General features: G+C 37.7%; 1 protein-coding gene across 20 annotated transcripts in view; it reads right to left on the bottom strand.

Moving 5' to 3' along the window:
* Nucleotides 1–315: 315 nt before the first annotated feature.
* The window catches only part of LOC116873824 (putative RNA-binding protein Luc7-like 2), a 60,242-nt gene continuing 33,365 nt past the window's right edge, over nt 316–27,192 (bottom strand). For all 20 annotated transcript variants that reach the window (XM_032867974.1, XM_032867938.1, XM_032867965.1 and 17 more), the window contains 7 exons: nt 23,682–23,792; nt 18,692–18,835; nt 14,121–14,297; nt 11,879–11,970; nt 9,257–9,286; nt 4,953–5,144; nt 316–1,347 (listed from right to left, as the gene is read on the bottom strand). In XM_032867974.1, coding sequence (XP_032723865.1) covers nt 1,170–1,347; nt 4,953–5,144; nt 9,257–9,286; nt 11,879–11,970; nt 14,121–14,297; nt 18,692–18,835; nt 23,682–23,792 — 924 coding nt within the window. In that variant the 3' untranslated portion in view covers nt 316–1,169. The remainder of the gene's footprint in view (nt 1,348–4,952; nt 5,145–9,256; nt 9,287–11,878; nt 11,971–14,120; nt 14,298–18,691; nt 18,836–23,681; nt 23,793–27,192) is intronic.

Here is a 27,192-nt window from a genome sequence, read left to right on the forward strand (position 1 = left end):
CCAACTACTATTTAAAATCACTAGTAGGTACACGGTTCTTCAGTGGAGAAACTGTTCTCGTTACATTGATTACACCACGTTTTTATTTTAGTTTGCTGAATGAAAAACAAACACAGAAGAACCCAATTTCTTTTGTAGGTCTGGTCCTTCTCCATAGCAGTTGTTAGACAACCCTGGAGCAGCTGGAATACAGTCACCACGGGGCCCAGTTGGAGCAACAGCTCATCTTGGAAGTTATGTGTTTATTTCCTTGGTGCCTTGCACGGTAAGGCACGAATAACGATAAAACAGAATGGAAGAAATGCCCACAGCAAATAGTTCTAGTGACAATTTACTAGACAAGTTACAGTTTAATGATGGTGGTGGTGATTGTTTCATTTTATTAATTTTTACAATAAGGATGTAGCCTTTATACTCCACACACACAAAATAAAACAAGTGCTTATGAAAGAGTCCCTGCCCCCACCCCCCTTTCCAAAACATCCTGAACATAGCAATTCAATAGAACAGAAAAATCAAGACATGTTTGATTTCAAAATTTCAATAAAAAAAGCAAAGTAGGTAATGCAACAGCTGTTCAACTTCCAACTCTAAATAGGCACCGTAAAACAAAAGAAAAACTCTCAGTATTTAAATTTCTCCATCACACTTTCCAGTATAAATGCTCTGTAATCAGCTAGTAATAAATGGGAACAGAACCTTAGAACAGAAGTTATATTGCTTCCCTGCTCCCCCTTTCTCTGATAATTAGAGGGTGGAGGTATTAGGGGATACAAAAGTCAGAGGAAGAAGAATTAAAAAGAAAAATTCTGAAAGCTGCTGTTGGTGGACTAGAAAGGAAGACAGCATTTTACAAATGTTCAAAAAATCCCAAGGCAAGCAACACAATTCGTTCACTATCACTCCTACTAGAAAGAATAAAGATATCAGCATCTTATTATATAAAACTGTACTTTCAGAATCGCATTACAGGTTCACCAGAAACTATGGATGTAGTTTTAGGCTTCATCGGGGAAACAAGTTCAGTTCAGATCAAGTTAGATACTGCGCATCTAGCCTATTTGGATCGGAGTCTGGAACTGCTCACTGTTACCCCCAACAGCTGTAAACTAAACAATAGTATGTAACTCCATAGGAAGCTTAAGGATTGAGGATATGTACACAGCTAATTATATCTCCCCTGCTTCGCGCTCTTCAGAGCTCCTCCTGTCTTCTGATCTGCCATTAGCGCTCTCATAGGACCGCTTCTTATCTTTTCGATCTCTGTCACGAGGTGATCTGTCTCTTGAATTCCTGTCTCTGTCACGTGATGCTAAGTCTTGGTCTCTGAATCTTTCTTTTGAGGATCTGAAAAATATTAATTTGAGGAGCAAAATGTGTTGGGAAACCCAATATCCAAATGAAAGAATAGGATAAATATTAAGGTACGGACAGCTGAAGTTATACAGAATACATCCAAGAAAGACAGAGGAGCCAGTTTTCTGACCAAAAAGAGCATTACCCAATCTGACAAGGGAGATGGGTGAAAACAAATTAAGGGTCAGAAACCATAAGGTAAAATAATGACTTAATGGAGTATGTTCTCATTATCTCAGAGGTAATCATAAAGGTTTTCCAATTCATGGCAAATGTGTTTAATATTAAAAAAATAGTATATAGACAATACCTTTAAAAAAGGGGAAGTGTTAACCAATTAAAAAAAAAAAAGTACAGGTGCCCAACTTGGTGGAAATTAAGGACTTAGAATGGGGGTCAGCAAACCTTTTTTTCTTTGCTGTCTGGCCAGAGACTACTTAAGGGGGTATTCTTCTTCCTTTTCTTTTTATCAACCCTTTAACACTGTAGAAACCACCCATAGTTCACTAGCTATTCGAAGAACAGGCTATGGGGCCGGATTTGGCCCTGCAGGCAACAGTTTGCCAACACGACTTAGATACTAGAGAACCAGTCAATGACATGGCTTTAAATAATCATTTATCATTTTTGAATCCTCTTTACTCTTCCTGAGGGAGCTCATTCAACTAACAGAGAAAAATAAGAATGGAAGACACAGAAAGATGATCATCACCCTGTATCTTGATTAACCATAACCGTTTCTGGATACTATCTCTCCATTCCCATACCCAGTTTCGTTAAGAAAGGTAAGTGATAACAGGCTCACAGCAGAGATTCAGTAAGAAGGAAGATCAAAGGCTATTATGGGATCAGAATATAAAATCTATACTTTTAACATCTAGAATGAATCAGTAATATATATTACATTTATTTGGTTCTTTACAAGTGACATGGTACTTTTTATATAATCTCACTTAACCAGGCCTCAGATCCTAATTCTGAACATGGGTCAAGTAATACTTTGAACTTCTAAGGCAGGAAAAAAATATGATACTCAGTTTTAGAAATAATGTTAAGGAGGATTCAAGCAGAAAGGTTCAAAAGTTAGTATCAGCTTTGAGCATGTTCTACTGATTTTAAAAAGATGTGAGAAAGAAAAAAATCACAGTGTAATCCTCTCCACAATCTTTTTAAGAATAGACTGTGGAGAGAGATGATGCCTAAGAATTAAGGACACAGTTGCAGGTAAGTCTCAGAGGTCAGTACTAACTGGAAGATAACCATGAGATGAGCATCAACTACGATTTTGTGAGGGATTACAATATCCCATCCAATCAGTTTACTTACACTATGTCATTCAAACTACCACTAATCCTAACAGAGGTACTTCGAAGATGGGGGGCAAGACAGGATAATGAGATTACTTGGCCAAGGCCACTGAACCCAAGCAGTCCGACTCTCAAGACTGCACTAGGTGTTTCAACAGACCAGGAAGTAGAAAAATGCAAGTTAAGTCCTCATTTATTAAGTTAACTGTTGCCAGGGAAATGTCACCAACAGAATCATATCAGACCAGTATTTCACAATTGGGGAAAAAGAAAATCATGAGACTTGTGACTAGGATCTTTACCTTGAAATTTTAACTGAAATATATAGCAATTGCCTACTTATTTTTGGTAAAAACACAGAAGGCTGCTTTGAAAGAGAATAAGTTGTCGAGATTATAAGTGCTCTTGAGAAAAGCAAAAACTTTTAATAGTTTTACAAAAATAAACCTGCTTATAAACATGCTGAAAATATTAAGTGTGTCATGTAGGACAGCAGAAATATCTCCTCTACAACTTCATAAATGCAGGAACCATTAGGGACTAGGATAACATAACCCTGGTGAGGCGACATGCCCCTTCCTTCCACCCCCACCACCATTTAATAAAGACATTTGAGAGTTCACAGATACCAGAAACAATGACCTGTGGGCAGGTTCACAAACAAACTCTCCAAACTTTCCATCCATCAGTAGTGTGACTCTCAAAATACACAGTGCAGGTAAATCTCAGAGGGAATTTGTTCATTCTCTACATTGGTCTGTGATAGTTACTCCATCTCGAATTATCTTTTTACTACCTGGTTTTACCTACTTTCTGAAGCCTTTTTTAATTTCTCTGGTATTTCCTTCATCTAAACTTCTATACTACTCTGGATGTGCACTGTAGCACTTTAAGTATTAGACCAGTCTGTTTATTATAGAAGATGTTAGTCTTATGTTCTAACATGAATAAAGTTGCTCAACTACAACAAAGTTGCTCAACTACAATATACTTTTTGGTTATTTTTTACTAGGCCTAGTAATGAAGCAAGTATACAATTCTTACTAGAGTTACTTGAACTAGTTCGCTAATAAGAGAACATAAATGTTTTCTGGGGCGGGGAGCTGGGGGGGGGGGGGGGGGATGATAAACACCTGAAGTTCATTAACCACTGGCAGGAACCTTTTCATAACGTACGTGTGTGTGTGTGTGTGTGTGTGTGTGTGTGTGTGTACATATATATATATATATATATAAATCTATATATATATATAGATATCAAGTCACCACAAAGTACACCTTAAATATCTTAAAATGTTGTCAATTATACCTCAGTAAAGCTGGAGGAGGGAAAAGGATCTACTTGGAACAAGGCAAGAATATAAAGAAAATACTCAGTGAAACCCTATTCACCAACTCTGTGTGTGAGTGGTTCCAAGGAAAGGCTTCCCTCCTCTCCCCCACCCCCGCCAAAAGATTTTTATCCGCTTTCTGTGAATTCTATCATGGGCTTTATGGAGAGTAATCGTTAGAAAATTTAAGACTAGTAGGTGCTAGGCACTCAAAAAAGATTACACATATGCTTAAGAAGAGTTGTAATGAAAAAAGCAATTGTAAGCATGGTTTATAGGTTTCATAGAAATGAACTGGCTTAAGGACCATCTTGTGACCTGAGAAGTTTTGGGAGCTTGGTCAATGTAGATTTGAGTGCTAAGGCTCTATCACACATTCTAATCCTTTGTCCTGAAAAAATATTCAGGTCCTGCAACGTACCACACCCTAGATCTGCTCTCCTTACATCTTTCAAATTTTCATGCTGAGGAAGTCCAACCTCAAGATTCTGAATCCGCCCCACCAAGCTAACTGTATATAGCAATGTATACCTATAGTGCAGTTAAAACAATATACCAGAAGGTGTCTGCTCTGAAAAAGTGCACCAGCTCAAAGAAGTTTGGAAAACAGTAAGTCAAGCAAAGCTAAACTCTTTAAATGAAAGGGCTTCTCAGAACCCCTAATCCGCCAATACATACTGAAAAAATGGAGTATTGGTACCTAAAATTGCCCACAAAGTACTTTTTTTTCCAAAATACACTAAGCAGAGAAAAAGCAATAACCTCTGCAGCACATATTGGTTCCAATTTCTTACTCTGGCTCCTAAGTGTATTCTTTAACTACCCATATCATCAGGGGAAAAATGTTATACACTCACACACAAATGTGTACATGTGACCAGATGCAAGTGTCAAACCAGCAGTATTCCAACTCTAAACCATAAGGTAGTTCCATATCCTCTTATGGACACCTCAGTACCTCCTCCTGGATCGCTCTCTGCTCCTGTCTCTAGAACTGTGCCCACTGCGCTGGTGGCTGCGGCTGCGGCTGCGGCTGCTGGAGCGGGATCGGTGGCGATGGCGTTTCTCCCGAGATTTGGATCGAGTTCTCCTCTTCCGTTCCCGTGACATGGAGCGAGACCGATGTCTGCGATGCTCTCTGGACCTGGACCTACAACAAAACCTTTGCTTTAGTTTTTAGCTTTCTCAGCAATGCACCTCCTTTACTAAAGCCTTCTCTTTTACGGTATCTGAATAACATGACTTAATGCCAGTTCCATCCAGTCAGCTCAATCTACACCAAAATAAAATGCTGGCGTATCAGCTATATACTGAAATTCCAAAATCAGTGTTGTACAGATTTACATCAAGAATATTATAAAAATTACGACAACAATCCATACCACTACTCCATGCTTTGTTTGCTCCAGATGTTTTATGGATTTGTATTTCATTTAAACTTCTAATATTTCTGGGATACTTCAGAAACAAAGTAGGTACCTGATGGACATGGATAAAATTCAGGCAGAAGGAAGAGTATTGTTTATGATAAGTCACTAACAATTAAAAAGGTGACAGGACCACCAAAGTAAGTCTGAATACCCACAATATGCTTAGTCATGATCAACACAGAGTTCTCTATTAAAGCAGTACCCAATGTGGGAGAAAAAACTAACATAAGTCAGTTTAGAGAACTTTATTGGAGTTGAAAAAAGTATGAATACAGAAAAGGAAAAACGTTTCGAAGCAGCAGCAAGTGAAAAATACTTGCACTGCCTCCTCTATGTCACAAAACTAGCAATGTGTGTGTGGTCTGAGGGTTGGAATGGCACTTGCAGAGACAGAAAACACTTGAGAGAAAACAAGAAGATAACGCAACTTTGTTCTAAAGGTCATTTTAAGAGTGATGACAAGGAGTTAAACTTGACTTTGACAATTCCGTAACTCTGAATTCACTAAAAATTATTGACTTGTACAGTTTAAATGGGTGAACTTATGGTATGTAAATTATGCCTTAATAAAGCAGTTAAAAAGTTTGAGTCATGTTAAGAATGTGATGTTTTCTCATAATCTGATAAATACAAAAGCATATTCAGGTGATACAATTTACAAACAGCTCATTTTCAAGTGATGGTTTTGTTAAAGGAAGTTTGAAAGCATTCAGCTTATGTCAACATTATATTCAAAGAAAGTGTAATTAGTGGGCCCAGCACCAAGCACAGTTGAGTATTTCAACAACTGAATACAGTATCTCTGAAAACCAACAGAGGGAACAGAACATAAAATTCATTCAAGTTTTATTAAAAGGTATTTTTGTTTAGTCACTCATTTTGAGCAATTATAATCTATGTTTTTCAATGTGTAATTTCATTCCTTTTTTAAAAAATTCGAGACAATTACTCATTTAAAAGTACTTAGGGGCACCTAGGTGACTCAGTTGGTGGCTCAGGTCATGCCCCTCATCAGGCTCCCTACTCAGCAGGGCCATCTGCCTCTCCCTCTCCTCCTCCTCCTGCCCGTGCTCTCTCTGCTCACTCTCCTTTCGAATAAACTTAAGTATTTACTGGGTGCACGCTGCAGTACTCTAGGTACTAGAAAAAGACCGAGCAGCTAATAAAGCAAAATCCTTAACCTCATGAAAGTTACGCTCCAGAAAGAAGTCCACAGATACGCTGGCAGTAAACAAAGATACATCAACTAGTGAAGAAATTATATATTAAGAAGGTAAATATGGACAGAAATGAGGTGGTAATCTTTTATAAAGAATAGGTAGAAAAGGCTTTTCTGGTAAAACGGAATTTAAGCGAAGATGACATAAGGTAGTCAGTTAATGAGCCATCTCAAAATAGGATGCTTCTGGTAGAGGGAGCACAGGTGCAAGGGCCCTGAGATAGAAGAAAGTTCAGAATGTTGAAGGACTAAAAGATAGCTGTTTGGCTGGAATGAAGTGAGCAAGGGGAGTAATTCAGGGGTCTTACAGGCAGGATGACCAAATACCTTAGAATTCAAACCAGGATCCTGTCAATGATAAATTACATGAAGAGCAAGGGGAAGCTATTAATATGCTGACACAAGACATAAATTGGTAACTACCCCAACTCTCAGATCGATCACTCTACTTAAAAGCTATGGGGAGGATTTCCACTTCTAAGTGAAATGGAATACCTCTGGAGAGTCTGAACAGAAGGCTGATGTAATCTGTTTCACTTGTTAAAGGGCTCATTCTGGTGGATGCATAAAAACCAGAGTGAGGTGGAGAAGGGAACTGGGCAAGTACAGAAATTAAGAGACCAGTGAAGAAGCTATTATAATCACCAGGCAAGTGGCTTGGAGCAGAACGGTAGAAATTAGATTTCTGGCCTCAATATCTGAAGATGTTCTATGTACACAGTTTATATAACCAACAAAGGGTCTAATTTGTATTAATCAATGGTAAATAAGAATAGTATCACCAATTAATGTATCCTTTTTTTTTTTTTAAGATTTTATTTATTCATTTGACAGAATGAGACAGCGAGAGAAGGAACCCAAGCAAAGGGAAATGTGAGAGGGAGAAGCAGGCTTTCCACTGAGCAGGGAGCCTGATGTGGGGCTCGATCCCAGGACTCTGGGATCATGACCTGAGCCTAAGGCAGAAGCTTTAACAAATGAACCACCCAGGTGCCCGAATGGTTCTACTTCTCATCCTAGATTTCAGAAATATAAAATGGCTGACACAACTGGGCAGGTTTTTCTTTCATAACAAATGCTCTAGTTTTATAGCGATAAGTTCTCGAGAAATAAATACTCTTTAAAGGTAAGAGTACTTGGGAGGTTTCAAAAAGATGTGATCTGTACAAGAAAAATGGCAGGACTTGACAATAAGGATATTCTAGATGGGGATGGACTCATGGGAACTGCACATGAAATATTAAAAATGATGACGTACACCATGTCTCCCCACCTTTCTCAGAAAAAAATTACCAGCAACTAGTAAAAACTGTAAAGAAAATCTTTAAAAAGCCCTCAAATTTTAATGCCACAAGTCAAAAGAAACTGTTCTATCCTCATCAGGGCTGAAAGTGCCCCTTTCAAGTTGTCATCTATGTAACAAGGGTAAGTAATAAACTCATAGAAAGTGAAGATCAAGATGTAAAACTAATAAACATTTAAGTTTCTCGTAACATTTAAGTTTCTTTCAAAAATGTATTCAACTAGGGCTGCCTGGGGGGGTTCAGTCGTTAAATGTCTGCCTTCAGCTCAGGTTGTGATCCCAGAGTCCCTGGACCAAGCCCCTCATCTGGCTCCCTGCTCAGTGGAGGGCTCTGCTTCTCCCTCTGCCTCTGCCCCATACCCCACCCCCCAATGCCCACTCTAATAAATAAAATCTTTCAAAAAATGTATTCAACTATTTAACCTATTTACATTTTCAATAGATATAACTTCTTAGACCTGCGTTTCTGACATGCACCAACCAAAATGATTTTAAAAATAAATTCTGTATATAGTTAACCTGCGCTTCTAAAGATTTTTTTAAAATATTCTAAAATATTCTTAAGCTTTTTTTTTTTTTTGGTTTAAGTCGGCTCTATACCCAACATTGGTCTTAAATTCACAACCCCTAGATCAAGAAGTTGCATGTTCTACAAACTGAGCCGGCCAGGCACCCCAGTATTTTCAGTTTTACCCTTACCTCCAGAGTACTATATATATCCTTGATAAAATAAAATTATAAGTACCTTTTTTTTTTTTTTATTTGGCAGACAGATCACAAGTAGGCAGAGAGACAGGCAGAGAGAGAGGAGGAAGCAGGCTCCCCGCTGAGCAGAGAGCCCGATGCGGGGCTCAATCCCAGGACCCTGGGATCGTGACCTGAGCCGAAGGCAGAGGCTTAACCCACTGAGCCACCCAGGCGCCCCTCATAAGCACCTTCTAACCAGTTACATCTTAATACACAATGCCCAAACTTGGAACTACAAAAGAATTAAGAGTACTAATCTAGCAATTCTCACTCTTTTTTTTTTTTTAAAGATTTTATTTATTTGACAGACAGAGATCACAAGTAGACAGAGAGGTAGGCAGAGAGAGAGGAGGAAGCAGGCTCTCCGCTGAGCAGAGAGCCCAATGCGGGGCTCGATCCCAGGACCCTGGGATCATGACCTGAGCCGAAGGCAGAGGCTTTAACCCACTGAGCCACCCAGGTGCCCCTCTCACTCATTTTTTAAAAAGACATTTAATCTTATATAAAGATTACCTCTGAAAAACAAACCAACTTCACTACTCCTATGTTTTGTGTATACTTACCTTTTGGGGTTCTTGCTATGTGATCGAGACCTAAAAAAAAGAATATCTATTTTTAGAAAAAAAGAATTAAGTGAGAAAAAGCAAAAGTACTGTTAAAATTACTCTTCCTGATTTCTAATCTTTTTATTAATTCTATAAATATAAGGCACATATAAATGCACACAAATTTTTCCAAAATACACCATAAACTATACAGATTTCCCCACAGACTGGCACAGGAGATCCCCTAAGTAGGACACCTGGCTCTTCAAAATGAATATGCTCCTAGGAGACTAGACCACGGTACATCACCACTCAGTAATTCTCCAGAAATCCCTTCCCAACCTGGGAAAGATGCTTTGTTATTTTTATCTGTTATTTCTTCTTTCCCTCTGGGAAGAGAAAAAAATCTGAGATGTACTTTTTTTTTTTTTTTTTAACACGTATTCACTTTCAAACAGCAACCTCATAGTATAATCCCTAAACACCCAATTCAGTCTTAAAACATCTGTTTCTTAACAAGACACGATTCCCTTATTAAAGCACTCTTCACACTCCTAGCGCACAATTAACACTCAATAAATAGTAATGGCTAACATTATGGGTACTAGAGAGGCAGGCAGACAGAGAGGAAGGGAAGCAGGCTCCCTGCTGAGCGGAGAGCCGCATGCAATGCAGGGCTCAATGCGGGGCTCGATCCCAGAACGCTGGGATCATGACCTGAGCTTAAGGCTTAACCCACGGAGCCACCCACAATCTGTGACCTGGACAGATTATAAATTTTCTCTAAGCTTTTCCTGTCATTTGCCAAAGAAGGACAGTAACAGAAATTTCACAAAGCAATTATAAGGATTAGATGAACTAATGTAGGTAAATTCTTAGCACCATGCCTGATACATAATAGGCACTTAAATAAGCGACAGTGATTTTTATCATTATCTTTTTCAATACCACAGTTGGAATCCCACCTTGCTTAACTCTGTACTTGCTTGTAATTTCTTCATCTTTCATTCTTGGTTATATTATTTCCTCAAGTTCACAGGTTTAAAAATAATTTTAAGCACATTTCTGAAATAACACTGCATTTATAACCAATGTTAAAAGAAATCTGTGAGTTGACAGCAAAGGAGTAAGAGTGATATGCTTTCTTGTCACCTATAGATATGAAAATGTAGTCACCGCAAAGAATTTTTTCTTTCTCATTCAACTATCACTTCAGTTGAATCATATAAACCAGTGGCACTATATACAGAATTTTAAAAAACAGGTTTCTAATGCACTTATATAGTCTTATATTACCATGCTGAGCACTATTCCCATAGAAACTCAGTGTACACAAAAGAGAATACTGATAAAGCTATGAGGTAAAACTTATGGTAACTGAAGAACATATTTATCAATGTATGTAAGACAGCACTTCCCCTAAAAAGGCAAAATAGCCGCATGAAAATCATTTTTCATTATAGTGCAAAAATATTACCTGCTACAAGCCATGTAATAAAGTTACTTTAAACATTTTGAAATAGAAGAAATACAACATGCTCGAACCTCGGGGGAAGTTGGTGTGACCAAGTCACATATTATAAAGGGTTTTAATTAGGCACAAAATCTGCTGGGGATAAAGTATTTAAGTTTCAGAAATGTGTAATACAATTAAGGGAACATTATAAATTAGAACTGCAGGTTAATTCTTTTGTGCCATAGCTATCCATTGTAAGGTTGTTAAAAAAAAGTTATGTACTTGAGTTCAAAGAAGATTGCCATCATGATGCCACACAATTTGCTGTCAATGGGTAAAAGTCACTCAGAACATTTAAGCATTCTAAATATGAAGAATATAAATTTATCACCTAATGAATACCAATATAAAAAGAATTGCATACATTTGGCTATTATTGATACAATTTTAATAGTTTAGAGCTTCTAAAATTGAAGAATTACAAAATCAAAGTATGATTAAAATATCTTAAGATTTTATTTTTTTAAAAAGATTTTATTTATTTGACAGAGAGAGAGAGATCACAAGTAGGCAGAGGCAGGCAGAGAGAGAGGCGGAAGCAGGCTCCCTGCTGAGCAGAAAGCGCAATGAGGGGCTTGATTCCAGGATCCTGAGTTCATGACCTGAGCTGAAAGCAGAGGCTTAACCCACTGAGCCACCCAGGCAGGCATCCCTAAGATATTATTTTTAAATAATCTTTACACCCAATGTGGAAATCCAAATCACAGCCTTGAGATTAAGAGCCACATGCTCTACCAACTAAGCCAGCAAGGGACCCCAAAACTCAAATCTTTCATCAAGAATAAAATATATCATAAAAATGAAAACAGTTTTATACCCATCTGGTACAAATCTAGCTGTTATGAAATAGAAGAAAAGCTTTGTAGTCAATCTCACAAAAAATAAGGATGTGACTCACTCTTTATTTAGCCTTCCATACATTTTGAAGGAAATCACCTTGACTTAAATGGCCATAACTTAATATATTTGTATAAACACTTTCACATGGTAATATTTTCAAAAGTAAACAAATCTCCCATATCTAGATTTATTAACACCTAGAATCCTGTATCAATCACATCTCTTTTTAGAGCCAGGGACCTTCAATTTCACATACTTGGACTATTCAATTAATCACTCCATACCTCCTCAGCTTCTCTCTTTCTTCTCTCTCCCTTTCTTCTCTTCGTTTCAGACGTTCCTGATTTCTTTTCTCCTGTTTTTCAGCTACAACTCTCTATAAAAGACAATAACAGGTCAAATAAAAAATGAGAAGCATTATTTATTGGGCCCATTAACAAGAATTATTCTAAACTCTACCATATCTGGTTCCCAATACAGTATAAAGAACATCAAAATCTATTTAATAACAACTTAATTAAAAGTTTTGCTGGGTAAAATCATTACATTTACAAGTCTAGTTTCCAAAATCTTTCCCCCTTCTGGGGAACGCTTGTAAAATTTCATATTTCTTCATGACTTAATATTCCAAAATCCTTTAAGATCTTCTCCTATGAATGCTTTCTAACATTATTTTATATTTTTTCAAGTTTATTTTTTTAGTAATCTCTATACCCAATGCAGGGCTCCAACTCACAACCCTAAGAACGAGAGGTACAAGATCTAACAATTGACCCAGGAAGGTGCACCTATTTTGTATTTTTTAAAGGACATTAAGCATTATAAATCACTATAAGTTTCTATTCTCTGATTTCCAAATTACCATCCTAATTTCATTGTCATTTCCAATTACCATCCTAATTCCACTGCTTCAAAAAATACCAGGAAGACGCTAAAAAGTCCTGTTGCTAGGTCTATATCTGCAAAGATTCCCAAATAGGTACCATTTTTGAGTTTTAATTCAGGGCCCAGTAACCATTTGATAAGGTGAAACTTACTTTGTCATTTTACTTACTTATTTAAGATTTTATTTATTTGACAGAGAGGAAACACAAGCACGGAGAGTGGGAGAGGGAAAAACAGGCTTCCCGCTGAGCAGGGCCTGATATAGGGTGATCCCAGGACTCTGGGATTATGACCTGAGCCGGAGGCAGAGCTTAACGACTGAGCCACCCAGGCACTCCTTACTTTGTCATTTTAAATAAAAACTTACCAAAATCATCCTAGCTACTCAGAATATTTAGAAGATCTCACTGTTGATATAAATACGGAGACGTCCCTACATGTTTCCCACTCATTATTTTAAATACCAAACTAGAGATCTTGGGTTAATTTCAGCAATAAAAGTCACTACCTAGTGTTTGCCATCGCTGAGCCATTCTTTCATTCACAACAAAATGCTACAGTGCCACAAATTTTTAAAAAAATTAGCCACATCAGACTGTTGGAAAGGAACTGATTATATCCATTTACTAATTCTGTTTACATCTTTAGAAATACCCTATGCTGTTTCCTTATCTTCTCAAAAGAATTCAGCACATGATACAGTAAGAACTGTATTGCCTTTCTTATAATAGCCATATATATGGCTTTTTTTTAAAGATAAATTTCATTCTAATTCCTTTCTGAGATGGGAGCAAGAGAAAGTAGAACTAGAAATCTACATACAAGCTTGCTATTTAGTGAAGAACTGCAAAATACTTTAAATAAATAATAGTCTCATTTTCTCAATCTTCCTTTAAAATAATATTATACTAATACTGTTAATTTTAATTCAAAGAAAATAAAAATTTGGAGGGAATTTATATGAAAGAATTTTTTTTTTAAAGATTTTATTTACTTATTTGAGAGAGAGAGAGCATGAGAGGAGAGAAGGTCAGAGGGAGTAGCAGACTCCCCATAGAGCTGGGAGCCCAATGCGGGACTTGATCCTGGGACTCCGGGATCATGACCTGAGCCCAAGGCAGTCACTTAACCAACTGAGCCACCCCGGCGTCCAGTTTTTATTATTATTCTTTTTTAAAGATTCTATTTATTTATTTGACAGAGGGAGAGACAGCTAGAGAGGGAACACAAGCAGGGGGAATGGGAGAGGGAGAAGCAGGGAGCCTGGCACAGGGCTCAATCCCAGTACCCCAGGATCATGAGCCGAGCCGAAGGCAGATGATTAATGACTTAGCCACCTAAGCACCCCAGAAAGAATTAGTTTTTAAGACTGAAGAACCCAGTTTTTAAGACTCCTAATTTAATGTCATACATATTCAACACAAAATACTGCCTCCCAGAATAAGGGGGACATTATTTAAAAGTCTGTTTCTCAAACATAACCCATTAAACCAGTTATTATCTCCATTTATAATCCTATACTATTCAGTATGAATTGTTAGCAGAAATCATAGTCAAGAACATTATACAAAAAGATAACCAATATACATCAAAACAATGGGTGGTTAAATTAGAGCACATGATATTAATTTACCAATGTACCTTTAATTCTTCAAGCTTCTCTCTTATTTCAATAAATCCCAGGTGCAGTTTACCCCCAAAATGATCAGCCAGTCGTCTATCATTATCATGAAGACCTAAATAGGCAGAGCAGACTTCACAGACTCGAAGTTTCTGCTGTTGGAAACTGGAAGCTGGCATAGAATTCCGATAAACTTCCTAAATAAAAGTGAGAAAAACAATGTTCATATAAATCTCTGAGCCATACCGCTACACAAAATACATTATGTTTGTATTAAAAAATGTTTTCTAATGAATAATTAAAGTACGGCTATTTTTGTCACAAAAATGATGGGACTCCTCATATTCTCATCCTCCATCCTTGGGACCTCTTCCACTAGAGGTAAAAGATCCAAGACACAACTGCATTTTGCCAAGAACTACTGTAAGAATTCTACCATGAATTCTGACTTCTACCACAGACTATGACTTCTGGAAAAAATTTTCTCAGTTCTACAATGCTTTGTTTTCTACAATTTTTGTTAAAAATGAGATGCAGCAACCCCGAAACTGTGTTATCAGTGAAGGGCCAAGGAAGAAGTCACCCACACTGGCAGAGAAAGAAAGAATGCATGTCTTTCATACTGTTAGTTTCCTTCTAGTGCCTTCTCTCCCACAGATCACTTTCTCCTCCTTTGAAAATATGGACAGAGCATATAAATGATAAAGACTTTCTTTCTACTGAGAGGAATAGTTCTGTAAGACAAGCAATGAAAGGTGCCTTAATGAGAGAAAGATGTCTTACACAAAACAATTTTAAGTTCATTAATGAAATAACAAGTATGGGTGGGTTTGTGTATTCACTGTACTCCTTTTGTTTGAGGCCAGCAGTATGTCCAGCTAAAAGATATTACATTCCCAAGCCTCCACAGACCTTTGGCTAAGAAGATATTCAAGTGGACATTGCTGGATGGAATCTATAGAAAATCCTTTCAAAGGGAGTCAAGAGACTGAAATAAAAAAAAAAAAATCACCAATGGCTGCTATCACCTATAGATCAGAAACTGATGGGAAACAATATTTACAGTTTCAAAAATGTCAATATCAAGATATTTACTAATTACAAAAAGAAAGCACTCTAACTTCATAGTAGAAAAATAGGCCAATCATCAGAAATGGGACAAATCACTAACATGTGCCTTCTAATGAGATATGACATTACTTAAATGGTACTGTCAAAAATCTAATCAAGGGGGCACCTGGGTGACTCAGTGGGTTGGGCCTCTGCCTGCGGCTCAGATCATGATCTCAGGGTCCTGGGATCGAGCCCCGAATCAGGCTCTCTACTTGGCAAGGGAGACTGCTTCCTCCTCTCTCTCTCCCTCCCTCTCTGCCTACCTGTGATCTCTGTCAAATGAATAAATAAAATCTTAAAAAAAAAAAAAAAAATCTAACCAAGAAGAAAAATTAGACAAACAGAAACTGAAGGAAATTTTATAAAATGAAGCCTGTACTTTTCAAAACTGTCAAGATCCTGTCAGACAAAGACTGAAGGTCCAGATTAAAGGACCCTAGGACAACATTAACAACTAAATGCATTACATGATCCTGAACTGGACCCTAAACAAATAACAAAAATTTTTTAATAAAAATGACATTATTGTGGCAATTGGGAAAATCTTCATAAAGCCTTCAGATTCATAATAGTACTGTATCACTGTGAATTTCTGATTCAGATCATTCTACTGTGGTTATATAATATCCTTGTCTTTAGAAAACATACATGGGAGTATCTGGGGATAAAGAAGCATCTTATCCATAACTTAATGTCAAACAGTTCAAATACATACACACACAAACACACACACAAGGAGAAAGACAAAGCAAATATGGTAAAACGTTAACACTTAAAGGCTGGGTGAAGGATACAGGAGAATTCTTTATTCTATTCCTTAAATTTTTCTGAAGATACTTCAAAAAAAAGTTTTTAAAAAAGAAAACCAGAGGTGTCTGGGTGGCTCAGTGGGTTAAGCATCTGCCTTTAGACTCTGGTCATGAACCCAGTGTCCTGGGATCAGCCACACTGGCTCCCTGCTCAATGGGGAATCTGCTTCTGGTTCTCCCACTACCTTTATCCCCCAACACCACCATCTCATGCTCTCTCCTGAGCTCACTCTCAAATAAAAACACACAAAAAAGGGAAAAGAAAAACAAATGTATGACTCTAGGAGGCAAGTCAACTCAATTTTAGTGCCTTGTTACTCTTCCTTTTTCTAGTTATGTATAGAGAAAATGCTTTAGGCATGGTAGCTCTACTGCCAACACAAACTGGTAAGTATAAAGATGAATCCATGTAAGTAAGGATGGCAGAAATAGTCTGTGTACTTGATGGAATTACAGAGCTGCTGTACCAGCCCCAGACTCCCTAATGACGATTACTTAATAAATGAAAAAAAGAAAACCCTCTTTTGGTTAAGCCATTTAAGTTTTTATCATGTGCATCTGAACATAATCTACAATAAGCAAGTAAATTCATTAGTGCACTGTCTTAAAAATCAACTGATAATAAAATATAACAGGCTAAAGATGTTAAGACACTGTGTGCTACCAGAAAATCTTCAAATACATATATATGAAACTTCATGAAAACTGCAAAATATGCAAGTAATAATGCTTACTAAGGTTCATTACTTGAGTCTTTTGGGGAAATGAGCTATAAAATACTCTGCATTTTAAAATTCATAGGGTTTAGGGGCACGGGGCTGGCTCAGTCAATTAGGTGTCTGCCTTTGGCTCAGGTCATGATCCCAGGACCAAGCTCCACGATGGGCTCCTTACTGAGTAGGGAGCCTACTACTCCTTCTCCCCCCTACTCATGCTTGCTCTCTCTCTCTAGTGCTCTAACAAAGTCTTAAAAAATTTTTTAAAATAATAAAATTAATAGTGTTTACGTTCTGGAATGATACTAATTACATTTAAAGAAATCCTAAGTATTAAAACTTAAATAAAATTAACAAGAATGGCTAAATGGTGTATCTTCTTCCATCCTATTACCTTTGATCTGTCTTTGTATTTAAAGTAGATTTCTTTTTTTAATTAGAGATCTCAAGTAGGCAGAAAGGCAGGCAGAGAGAGAGGGAGAAACTGAGCAGAAAGAGAAACTGAGCAGAGAACCCGATGCGGGGCTCGATCCCAGGACCCTGAGATTATGACCCGAGCCAAAGGCAGAGGTTTAACCCACTGAGCCACCCAGGCGCCCCCTAAAGAAGATTTCTTGTACCTGGCATATAGTAAAGTCTTCCTTTTATTTTTTTAAGACCTAAGCAGAAGGTGCTTAACAAAGTGAGTCACCCAGGTGCCCTAAGTCTTGCTTTAAAAAAAAAAAGAAAAAAAAAAAATCGAGTCTCACCATCTCTGCCTTTTAATTGGAATGTTTAGACCATTTATATTTAACATAATTACCAGTACACTGGGTTTAAGTCTACCACAATTAGAGATGGAGACTTTAATACTCCTCTCAGTAAATAGAACAGAAAATCTATCTGATATGGAGGACTTGATTAATCAATCAACTATCTTGCCTCAATTAACATTTATGAACACTCCACTTAATAAGGCAGAGTATCATTCTTTTCAAATGCAGATGGACCATTCCATCATTCCAAATCAATGTTTAAAAAAAAAAAAGAGTAGTCCATCTGGAGAATGGGTTTAAGACAGACATTTCACCAAGATCACATGCAGGGCACAAAACAAGTACTGATAGTATCTAAGAGACCTAAAATCACACAAATGTTCTCCCACTGCAATAGAAGTAAATTAAGATCAGAAAACTATTTGGAAAAAACACCAAATATATAAAAACACGCTCCTAAGTAACCCATAGATCAAAGAAGAAATCACAAAGAATATTAGAAAATATCTGAACTGAATGAAAATAAAAACAAAATATGGAATTCTGTGGGATCCAGCTACAATTGTGCCAGAAGAAAATCTGTAGCATCAAATGGGCTAAAATCAATTATCTAGACTTCCATTTTAAAAGAGGGCAGAAGAAGAACAAATTAAACAGAGGTGTGATATAGTTAAGAACAATGGAGACTATGGCAAAATGGGAGAATACAACCCCATCTGAAGGCATCCGATTTTTTAAGACACACAAGGTGGGCCAAACAAAATAGAATTCTGTCTGTAGGATATTAGCTTTTGACTTGTGCTACTACAGAGAAAGAATGAGAGAAGGCTCCCAAAGTACTAGCAGAACTGTACTGAGATGTGTAGTGAAGAGAGAATGCTATGGTTGCATGATTGTAAAGTCAAGGGAGGGAGGATATCATAGAAAATGCATAAATGCATTCTGTATGTGACTGCTATGTATGACTAGCTAGTCTAGTTAATTTCATTTTCTAGTTAAAAACTTCAACAGATCAAAGCCTCTAAAGTAAAAACCAAAAATCCCCCAACTTTGATACATAATCCATTACTATGGGATGGACTAATTAAATTTTATAATTAGTTTAAATTTCCTATACTAGCAATAAGTTTTCAATAATTTCCAATCAAGTATGTTTTGACAGTAAGACTGAACATATTACCATTAAAAATTGTATTACCTCCGCTTCTCTTTTCTTTGCCCGTGCTTTCTCAACTTCATCCATTACTTTCTGAGATTCTTCCACATTTCCTTCAGCTCCTAGTTGTTCCACCTTGGCCAACAACTTACCAATTTCTTCATTTAACTCGTGAACACGTTCTGCCTAGAAAGAAACAGAAAAGAAGATCATGAATAAAAAGCAGAATAAATTATCAGAGTTCAAAATATTTCATAAATGCTCAGGAAAGACTCAAGGCAATATGAGGATAAATAATGCTTTCTGAGCATATCATAAATGAACTGGTGGGATAGGAGGGTTTAAACCTACCTGCCCTCTCATTACAGGGAGGTCAGGAAATACAACTGACCTCAATTTAACTATTACTTTACAACCTCTGCATTGGCAACGTATTCCAAGCATAAAATACTGTTTCTTCCACTATACGCCCCATCTACCTTTGCAAAGCATCTCTTGTTGTTCCCCACTTCACAACACAATCTATAGTTATAGCTAGTTTCCCATATTTACTCTTGTTTTCTGCCTCAGTGACTTTGCAGAGGGATGTCATCCCTCTTCCTCAGACATTGTCCCTTACCTCCCTGTCTGAACTCATGAATGCCTATTCATTCAACAAGATTCAACTATTCTGTGAAACATTCTTGATCAGTCACATTTCACCCCAACTTAAACATAAGCAGAGACCCAAACCTTCCTTTGCGCCATCTTTTTATCTTTAATGACACTCTTATGTACATACTTGTGTGTGTGTATATATATAATATATATACTTATATATATATATCAGACGACCTTAAACACAATTATTTGTATTTCCAATCTTTGTATTTCCAGTGCCCAACAAACAGCATAGGCTCAAACAGGAGTTACAGGAATGAACTGGTAGATACTCTTTAAGATAAATATATGACTTTAAAGTCCAACAGGTCTGGCTTATTGCCAAACAATTACCAACTATGTAATTTTGACCACATTACTCAACCTGAATCCACTTCATCAGAGAAGTGGGAATAATGCCAATATCATAAAGTTGTGAGAAATGAGAAAATGTGCCTTGCACATACACTGCAGAGCACATTACTGATTTTCAGTATACTACCATAACATTCTGTCTTCCCTAGCCTTAGTTCATGTCTTTTCTCTGGGATTAATTCTTGCCTTGGAATCTGTGTCCTCCTCCTCCTCTTCATCACCATCATCCTAAGAACATAGTTCATTCCTATTGCTTTAATGGCATATGATACCTATACAGTCTGTATATCGGCCAAAAAGTAAGTATTCAGGCTGTGTAGCCAATTATATTATCAAAGAAGATTTTAATTTGATATGGACATCCAGTCCCAACAAACCAGTGTGCCAATAATCCTTACTTCTTAAATGTCCGTCATTCCAAACTCACCCTTAAAGAAATTTTCAATTCTATTATCATTGTAACTTTTTTTTTTTTATAATTTTATTTATTTGACAGACCAAGATCACAAGTAGGCAGAGAGTCAGGCAGAGAGAGAGAGAGAGAGAGAGAGAGAGGGAGGAGGAAGCAGGCTCCCCGCCGAGCAGAGAGCCCGATGCAGGGCTCGATCCCAGGACCCTGAGATCACGACCCGAGCCGAAGGCAGAGGCTTTAACCCACTGAGCCACCCAGGCGCCCTTCATTTTAACTCTTTAGCAAAATGCTAATTTGTTTTTTCAGGATCTGTCATGGAATGATTGTGTGTTATGCCCTAAACTCTTTACCTTTCCCTGTATCCATCACTTTGCTATATAATTAATACCATCATATTCTGATTCTGAATTTGGCCATGTAACTGGCTTTAGTTAATACGACAGTAGTGGGGCACCTGGGTGGCTCAGTGGTTAAAGCCTCTGCCTTCAGCTCAGGTCATGATCCCAGGGTCCTGGGATCGAGCCCCACATCGGGCTCTCTGCTCTGCAGGGAGCCTGCTTTCTCCTATCTCTCTCTGCCTGCCTCTCTGCCTACTTGTGATCTCTGTCAAATAAATAAATAAAATCTTTAAAAAAAAATGTAAAAACTATATTGAACAGCACAAAATATTTCAAAGTAGTTAAAAGTCATCAAATCAACAAAATGCAATAAATGGACTTTAGATTCTGATTAGAACAAACCAACTCTATATAGGAAAAATGAACACATTCAGGATATTAGATAATGTTAAAAAATTAACTTTATGGATGTGATTTATTATGGTTATGCTTTAGAGGTGAAACGATGTGACATCTGGAATTTGCTTTTAAAATAATGAAACAGGGACGCCTGGGTGGCTCAGTTGGTTAAGCATCTGCCTTGAGCCCAGATCATGATTCCAGGGTTCTGGGATTGAGCCCCATGTTGGGCTTCCTGCTCAGTGAGGAGTCTCTTTCTCCTTCTCCCTCAGCGTCTTCCCCTGCTCCATTTCTCTCTCTCACTCAAATAAGTAAAATTTTTAAATAAATAAATAGAACAATGAAACAAGAGCAAAAAACTATGAATCCATTGGGATTTATTGTACTTTTCTTTCCAGTTTTGTCTTTATAAACTTTATTTATTTAAGTAATCTCCACACCCAACATGGGGCTCAAACTCACAACCCAGAGATCAAGAGCTGCATGTTCTACCAACTGAGCCAATCAGGCACCCCTGTTTCCCCTTTTTGTGTTTAAGTTCACATAAAAAAACTTTTTTTTTTCCTTAAGTAGGCTCCACACCCAGCATGGAGCACAACACGGGGCTTGAACTCATGACCCTGAGATCAAGACCTGAGCTGAGCGATCAACACTTGGATGCTTAACCTACTCGGGCCACCACATGTTCCCATGATGAAATACTTTTTAAAAATGGAGGGTAAAACATACCCTCCCTAAAGAACACTAAAAAATCAACATTAAAAAAAAAATTACTCCATCTGGAGAATGGGTTTAAGACAGACATTTCACTAAAGAGGTACATAAATGCCAAATAAACACATCAAAAAAATGTTCAGCATCATTAGGCATTCAGGAAATGCAAACTAAAACCAAGAAATATCACTGCACACCTTTAAGAATGGCTAAAATGGGACGCCTGGGTGGCTCAGTTGGTTAAGCAGCTGCCTTCGGCTCAGGTCATGATCCCAGCGTCCTGGGATCGAGTCCCACATCGGGCTCCTTGCTCTGCAGGGAGCCTGCTTCTCCCTCTGCCTCTGCCTGCCATTCTGTCTGCCTGTGCTCGCTCTCTCTCTCTCTCTCATAAATAAATATAATCTTAAAACAAAGAGAGAAAAAGCAAAACAAAAAGAATGGCTAAAATGGGGACGCCTGGGTGGCTCAGTTGGTTGGACGACTGCCTTCGGCTCAGGTCATGATCCCGGAGTCCTGGGATCGAGTCCCGCATCGGGCTCCCAGCTCCATGGGGAGTCTGCTTCTCCCTCTGACCTTCTCCTCGCTCATGCTCTCTCTCACTGCCTCTCTCTCAAATAAATAAATAAAATATTAAAAAAAAAAGAAAAAAAAAAGAATGGCTAAAATGAAAATGAAAACCAAATGCTGGCACAGATGTGAAGAAACCAAATCACTAACACATTGCTGATAGAATTATAAACTGGGGGTGCCTGGGTAACTCAGTTGGTTAAGCAACTGCCTTCAGCTCAGGTCATGATCCTGGTGTCCTGGGATCGAGTCCCACATTGGGCTCCCTGCTCGGCAGGGAGTTTGCTTCTGCTGCTGACCTCTCTCCTCTCATGTGCTTTCTCTCTCTCATTCTCTCTCTCTCTCAAGTAAATAAATAAAATCTTTAAAAAAAAAAAAAGAATTATAAACTGGTACAGCCACTCTAGAAAAAAGTTTGACACCTGCTTTCAAAACTAAAAATGGACTTATAATATGACCACATGACCCAGAACTGCCTTCCTTTTTTTTTAATCCCGAAGAAATGAAATATTTATTGCAGTTTTACTGGTGTTAACCAGAAAGTGCAAATAACCTAAACATCTTTCAATGTGTGGTTAAACTATGGTATAGCCATACCATGAAATATTACTCAAAAAGGTATGAACTGATATACATAGCAACTTATATGAATCAAGGAACCTGTGCTGAGTGAAAACCATCTCAAAAGGTTACCTGATTCCATTTATGAAATATTCAGTAAAATAACATAATTATAGAGCCAGAAAATACATTAGTGGTTTCCAGAAGACAGGGGAAAGGGGAAATAGATGTGGCTCTAGAAAGGTAACATGAGGGACTCTCATCGTGATGTTATAGTGAAGTAACTTAACTATGGTGGTAACTACCCAAGTTACTTACAAGTGTGATAAAACTGCACCGAGCTATATATACACATACAGAAGTGCACACACAACTGGTAAAATCTGAGTAAAATGGGGCGCCTGGATGGCTCAGTGGGTTAAAGTCTCTGCTTTCGGCTCAGGTCATGATCCCAGGCTCCTGGGATCAAGCCCTATGCTGGGATCTCTGCTTGGCAGGGAGCCTGATTCCTCCTCTCTCTCTGCCTACCTCTCTGCCTACTTGTGATCTCTGTCAAATAAATAAATAAAATCTTAAAAAAAAAAAAAAACAAAAAACTGAGTAAAATGTCACAATTGGACCAGTATCCATTCCTTGTGTACTGTAGCCATATAAAATGTGAACATTAGGGGAGGCTAGAGGAAGAGCTCAGAGAATTCCCTACATATGTCTCTGCAATCTGTGGATGTAATTATTTCAAAATAAAAAGTTAGAATTAGGGGCGCCTGGGTGGTTCAGTGGGTTAAGCCTCTGCCTTCAGCTCAGATCATGATCTCAGGGTCCTGGGATCGAGCCCTGCACAGGGCTCTCTGCTTAGCAGAGAGCCTGCTTCCTCCTCTCTCTCTGCCTATCTCTCAGCCTACTTGTGATCTCTCTCTCCCTGTCAAATAAATAAATAAAAATCTCAAAAAAAAAAAAAAAAAAAAAGTTAGAATTAGTGAGCTGAAACAGTATTTTGTAGTACTAATGAAATAACCGAAATTCTTACCTTTGCTGCCACTTCAGCACTGATCTCTTCTTGAGTTTCTGCTAATCTTTTCTTAGCCACTTCTGTTCTTCTATCACAATCTGCAATGAATGACTGAAGATGATCCATAGCCTGCAAAATTTAATTAAAAGAAAATTACTGCCAGAAAAATCAACTTTATTGAGGAATATCTTTACTCAAATATTATACATAATTTTCTTATTTTTTAATAGGAGGCTCCAAACCCAGCATGGAGCCCAATGTAAGGCCTGAACTCACAACTCTGAGATCAAGAGTCAGACACTTAACCAACAGAGCCACCCAGGGACCCCATACTTTATTTTTTGAAGTGCTAATAGGGTAGTAAAAAAACAAAAGCAGGTTCAATTATGAATCAAAAATACAACTTCATCACCTATTAAATTAGCAGAGTAAACATAAACAGTTCCCAGAAAAGTGAAACTGTAAGGAAACTACCACTCTCATACTCTGCTAAAAAGTCAGTGCAGTGTTTAAAAAAGACAATGTGGGGTGCCTGGGTGTCTCAGTGGGTTAAGCCGCTGCCTTCGGCTCGGGTCATGATCTCAGGGTCCTGGGATCGAGTCCCACATCGGGCTCTCTGCTTGGCAGGGAGCCTGCTTCCCCCTTCTCTCTCTCTGCCTGCCTTTCTGCCTACTTGTGATCTCTGTCAAATAAATAAATAAAATCTTTAAAAAAAATAAAAATAAAAATAAATAAATAAATAAAAAAGACAATGTGGGGGCGCCTGGGTGGCTCAGTGGGTTAAAGCCTCTGCCTTCGGCTCAGGTCATGATCTCGGGATCCTGGGATCGAGCCCCACATCGGGCTCTCTGCTCGGCGGGGAGCCTGCTTCCTCCTCTCTCTCTCTGCCTGCCTCTCTGCCTACCTGCGATCTCTGTCAAATAAATAAAATCTTTAAGAAAAAATAAAATAAAATAAAAAATAAAAAAGACAATGTGGTAACTGGTATCAAAAGACTTAAAAATGTCTCCTGACTTAGTAATTTTGCTTCCAGAAATACCTTTTAAGAAAGTAATCAGATATACAGGAGGCTTAATATTCAAAGATGTTCCTCACAGTGTTATTTTTATGGTTAAAAGTTGTAAACACCCTAAATACCTAGGTAATGTAGAAATTTTGATCTTTAGCCAATAAAAAAAAGGTTTAATAGAATACTTAATGATACAAGAAAATGTTCATGATTTGTAAATAAAAAGCATTTTACACAGTATCATATGCCATAAAATCCCTGTAAAATAAAGCACAGAAAAAGGGGAACCTGGGTGGCTCAGTGGGTTAAAGCCTCTGCCTTCAGCTCAGGTCATGATCCCAGGGTCCTGGGATTGAGCCCCGCATCGGGCTCTCTGCTTAACAGGGAGCCTGCTTCCTCCATTCTCTCTCTCTGCCTGCCTCTCTGCCTACTTGTGATCTCTGTCTGCCAAATAATAAAATCTTAAAAAAAAAATAGTAATTTATTTAAAAGTAAACTTTTAAGGTTTATTCCTAAATCAAGCAATTTGGACTTTCATATCTTACTGTACAGAAAGAGAACTAATTTAAAATACAAATGTTTAATTAAAAATAAAATCTCAGCACATAGCAGATTCTAGGAATTTCTTGGAAGTAAAAAGCAACAGGTTCATTTAAAAGCTCTTATCTGTAATGATAAAGAAACAGGTATTTAGGGACAAATGGGTGGCTCAGTTGGTTAAGCGTCTGCCTGCCGCTCAGGTCATTATCCTTGAGTCCTGAGATGGAGCCCCATGTCAGGTTCCCCGCTCAGCGGGAAGTCTGCTTCTCCACAACCAGCACCCCCCGCCGCCCCTCCCCACCCACCCTGCTCATGTGTGTGCGGGCTCTCTCAAATAAATAAAAATCTTTTAAAAAAAAAGCTATTTAGCTCTTTTAATTTAAAATTCACCTTTAAATTCACAAGATAGGTCTATTTAAATTTACTTATGGGAAGATTAAAGGGGGATCTGAAAGCAGTTAGAGGAAAAAGATGTACTCATCAGTACTGTTAGGTCAACTAAGTAGCTATCTGGAAAAATAAAGCTAAATCTGTACCTTCAATTCCTTAGACCAGCATAAATTTAACTTCTTTCAAAGATCTAAGTGTATAAAATGAAGTCATAAAAAATACCAGGAGAAACCATGAGAGACTCTCAACACCTCAGAACACGAAGACCCTTTTGAATTAACCCATTAGAAATTTTTAAAGCACTGATATATGAGACAACTATTAAAACATTCTGCAAGGCCCACAACCACTAAAAGAAAAACAGTTAAATATGGAAAATGACCTAATTATCCATATCCCTATATCTAAGTGATGGTTTCTGCTTTATTTTATGCCCAGATTAAATCAAAATCTAGTTGATTTAAGATGTCTCCCCCAACTGTCCCAGTCCCATATTAAATTATGTTTACATAGATGATATTTTTTTTTGTTTTGTTTTGTTTGACAGAGAGAGAGACTGCACATGGGCAGGGAGAGAATGAGAGGTAGAATCTTAAGCAGGCTACACACCCAGCATGGAACCCAATGCAGGACTTGATCTCACAACCCTGAGATCATGATCTGAGCCGAAACCAAGTAGGACACTTAACTGACTAAGCCACCCAGGCACTCCTAATTTTCATTTCTATTAGCAGAAATTCTTAGGAGAGAAGTAGATGGAGGTGCCTCTTGACTGCTTTACCTTCCAAACCAAGTAATATACCTATTACACCTTACTGTAAAAAGTATCATAAGATGTGTGCTCATTAGTATCTTTCATGTAATACTAATTGGTAAGTTTTATATAAATATAAAAAAAAGTTTTCTTATTTTTATAATGAATGATTCGGTTTGTATAAATAAATCAGATCTTGGGCCTTTAAGGTATGTAAATGATACCTTTTAATATTTCTCCTATCAGTTTTACATAAAAAACACTGTACTCAATATCCTCTCTCCCTCTATACATATTCATAGATACAAACAAATATGAATGTAAAAGTTCTGTAGATTATTAAAGGGCCTAAAATACATTAGAAATTTGTTATTTACATGTGCTTAAATTGAGGTTTCCTTAATCATCACAACTTACTGGAACAGTTTTTCAAAAGATTATATGTACTGCAAGGATTTTTACACATTTTCTTAAACTACCCAGTTTCACCTTATATTTTTAAAAAAATATTGTTAGTCAAGGGGCGCCTGGGTGGCTCAGTGGGTTAAAGCCTCTGCCTTCAGCTCAGGTCATGATCCCAGGGTCCTGGGATCGAGCCTCGCATCGGGCTCTCTGTTCAGCAAGGAGCCTGCTTCCCCTCCTTCTCTCTCTGCCTGCTTGTGATCTTTGTCTGTCCAATAAATAAATAAATAAATAGATAGATAGATAAAATCTTAAAAAAATATATTGTTAGTCAAGAAAATTCACGATCTTATTTTAGTACTGACCTTCAAATAAACACAAAGAAGATAACTTGCTAAGAGCCTTTTCCTATAGAGATATTAATCCATACTCAA

This window comes from Lontra canadensis, unplaced genomic scaffold (genome assembly GCF_010015895.1).
Source record: "Lontra canadensis isolate GAN:19392208 unplaced genomic scaffold, GSC_riverotter_1.0 scaffold2, whole genome shotgun sequence".
NCBI lineage: Eukaryota > Metazoa > Chordata > Mammalia > Carnivora > Mustelidae > Lontra > Lontra canadensis.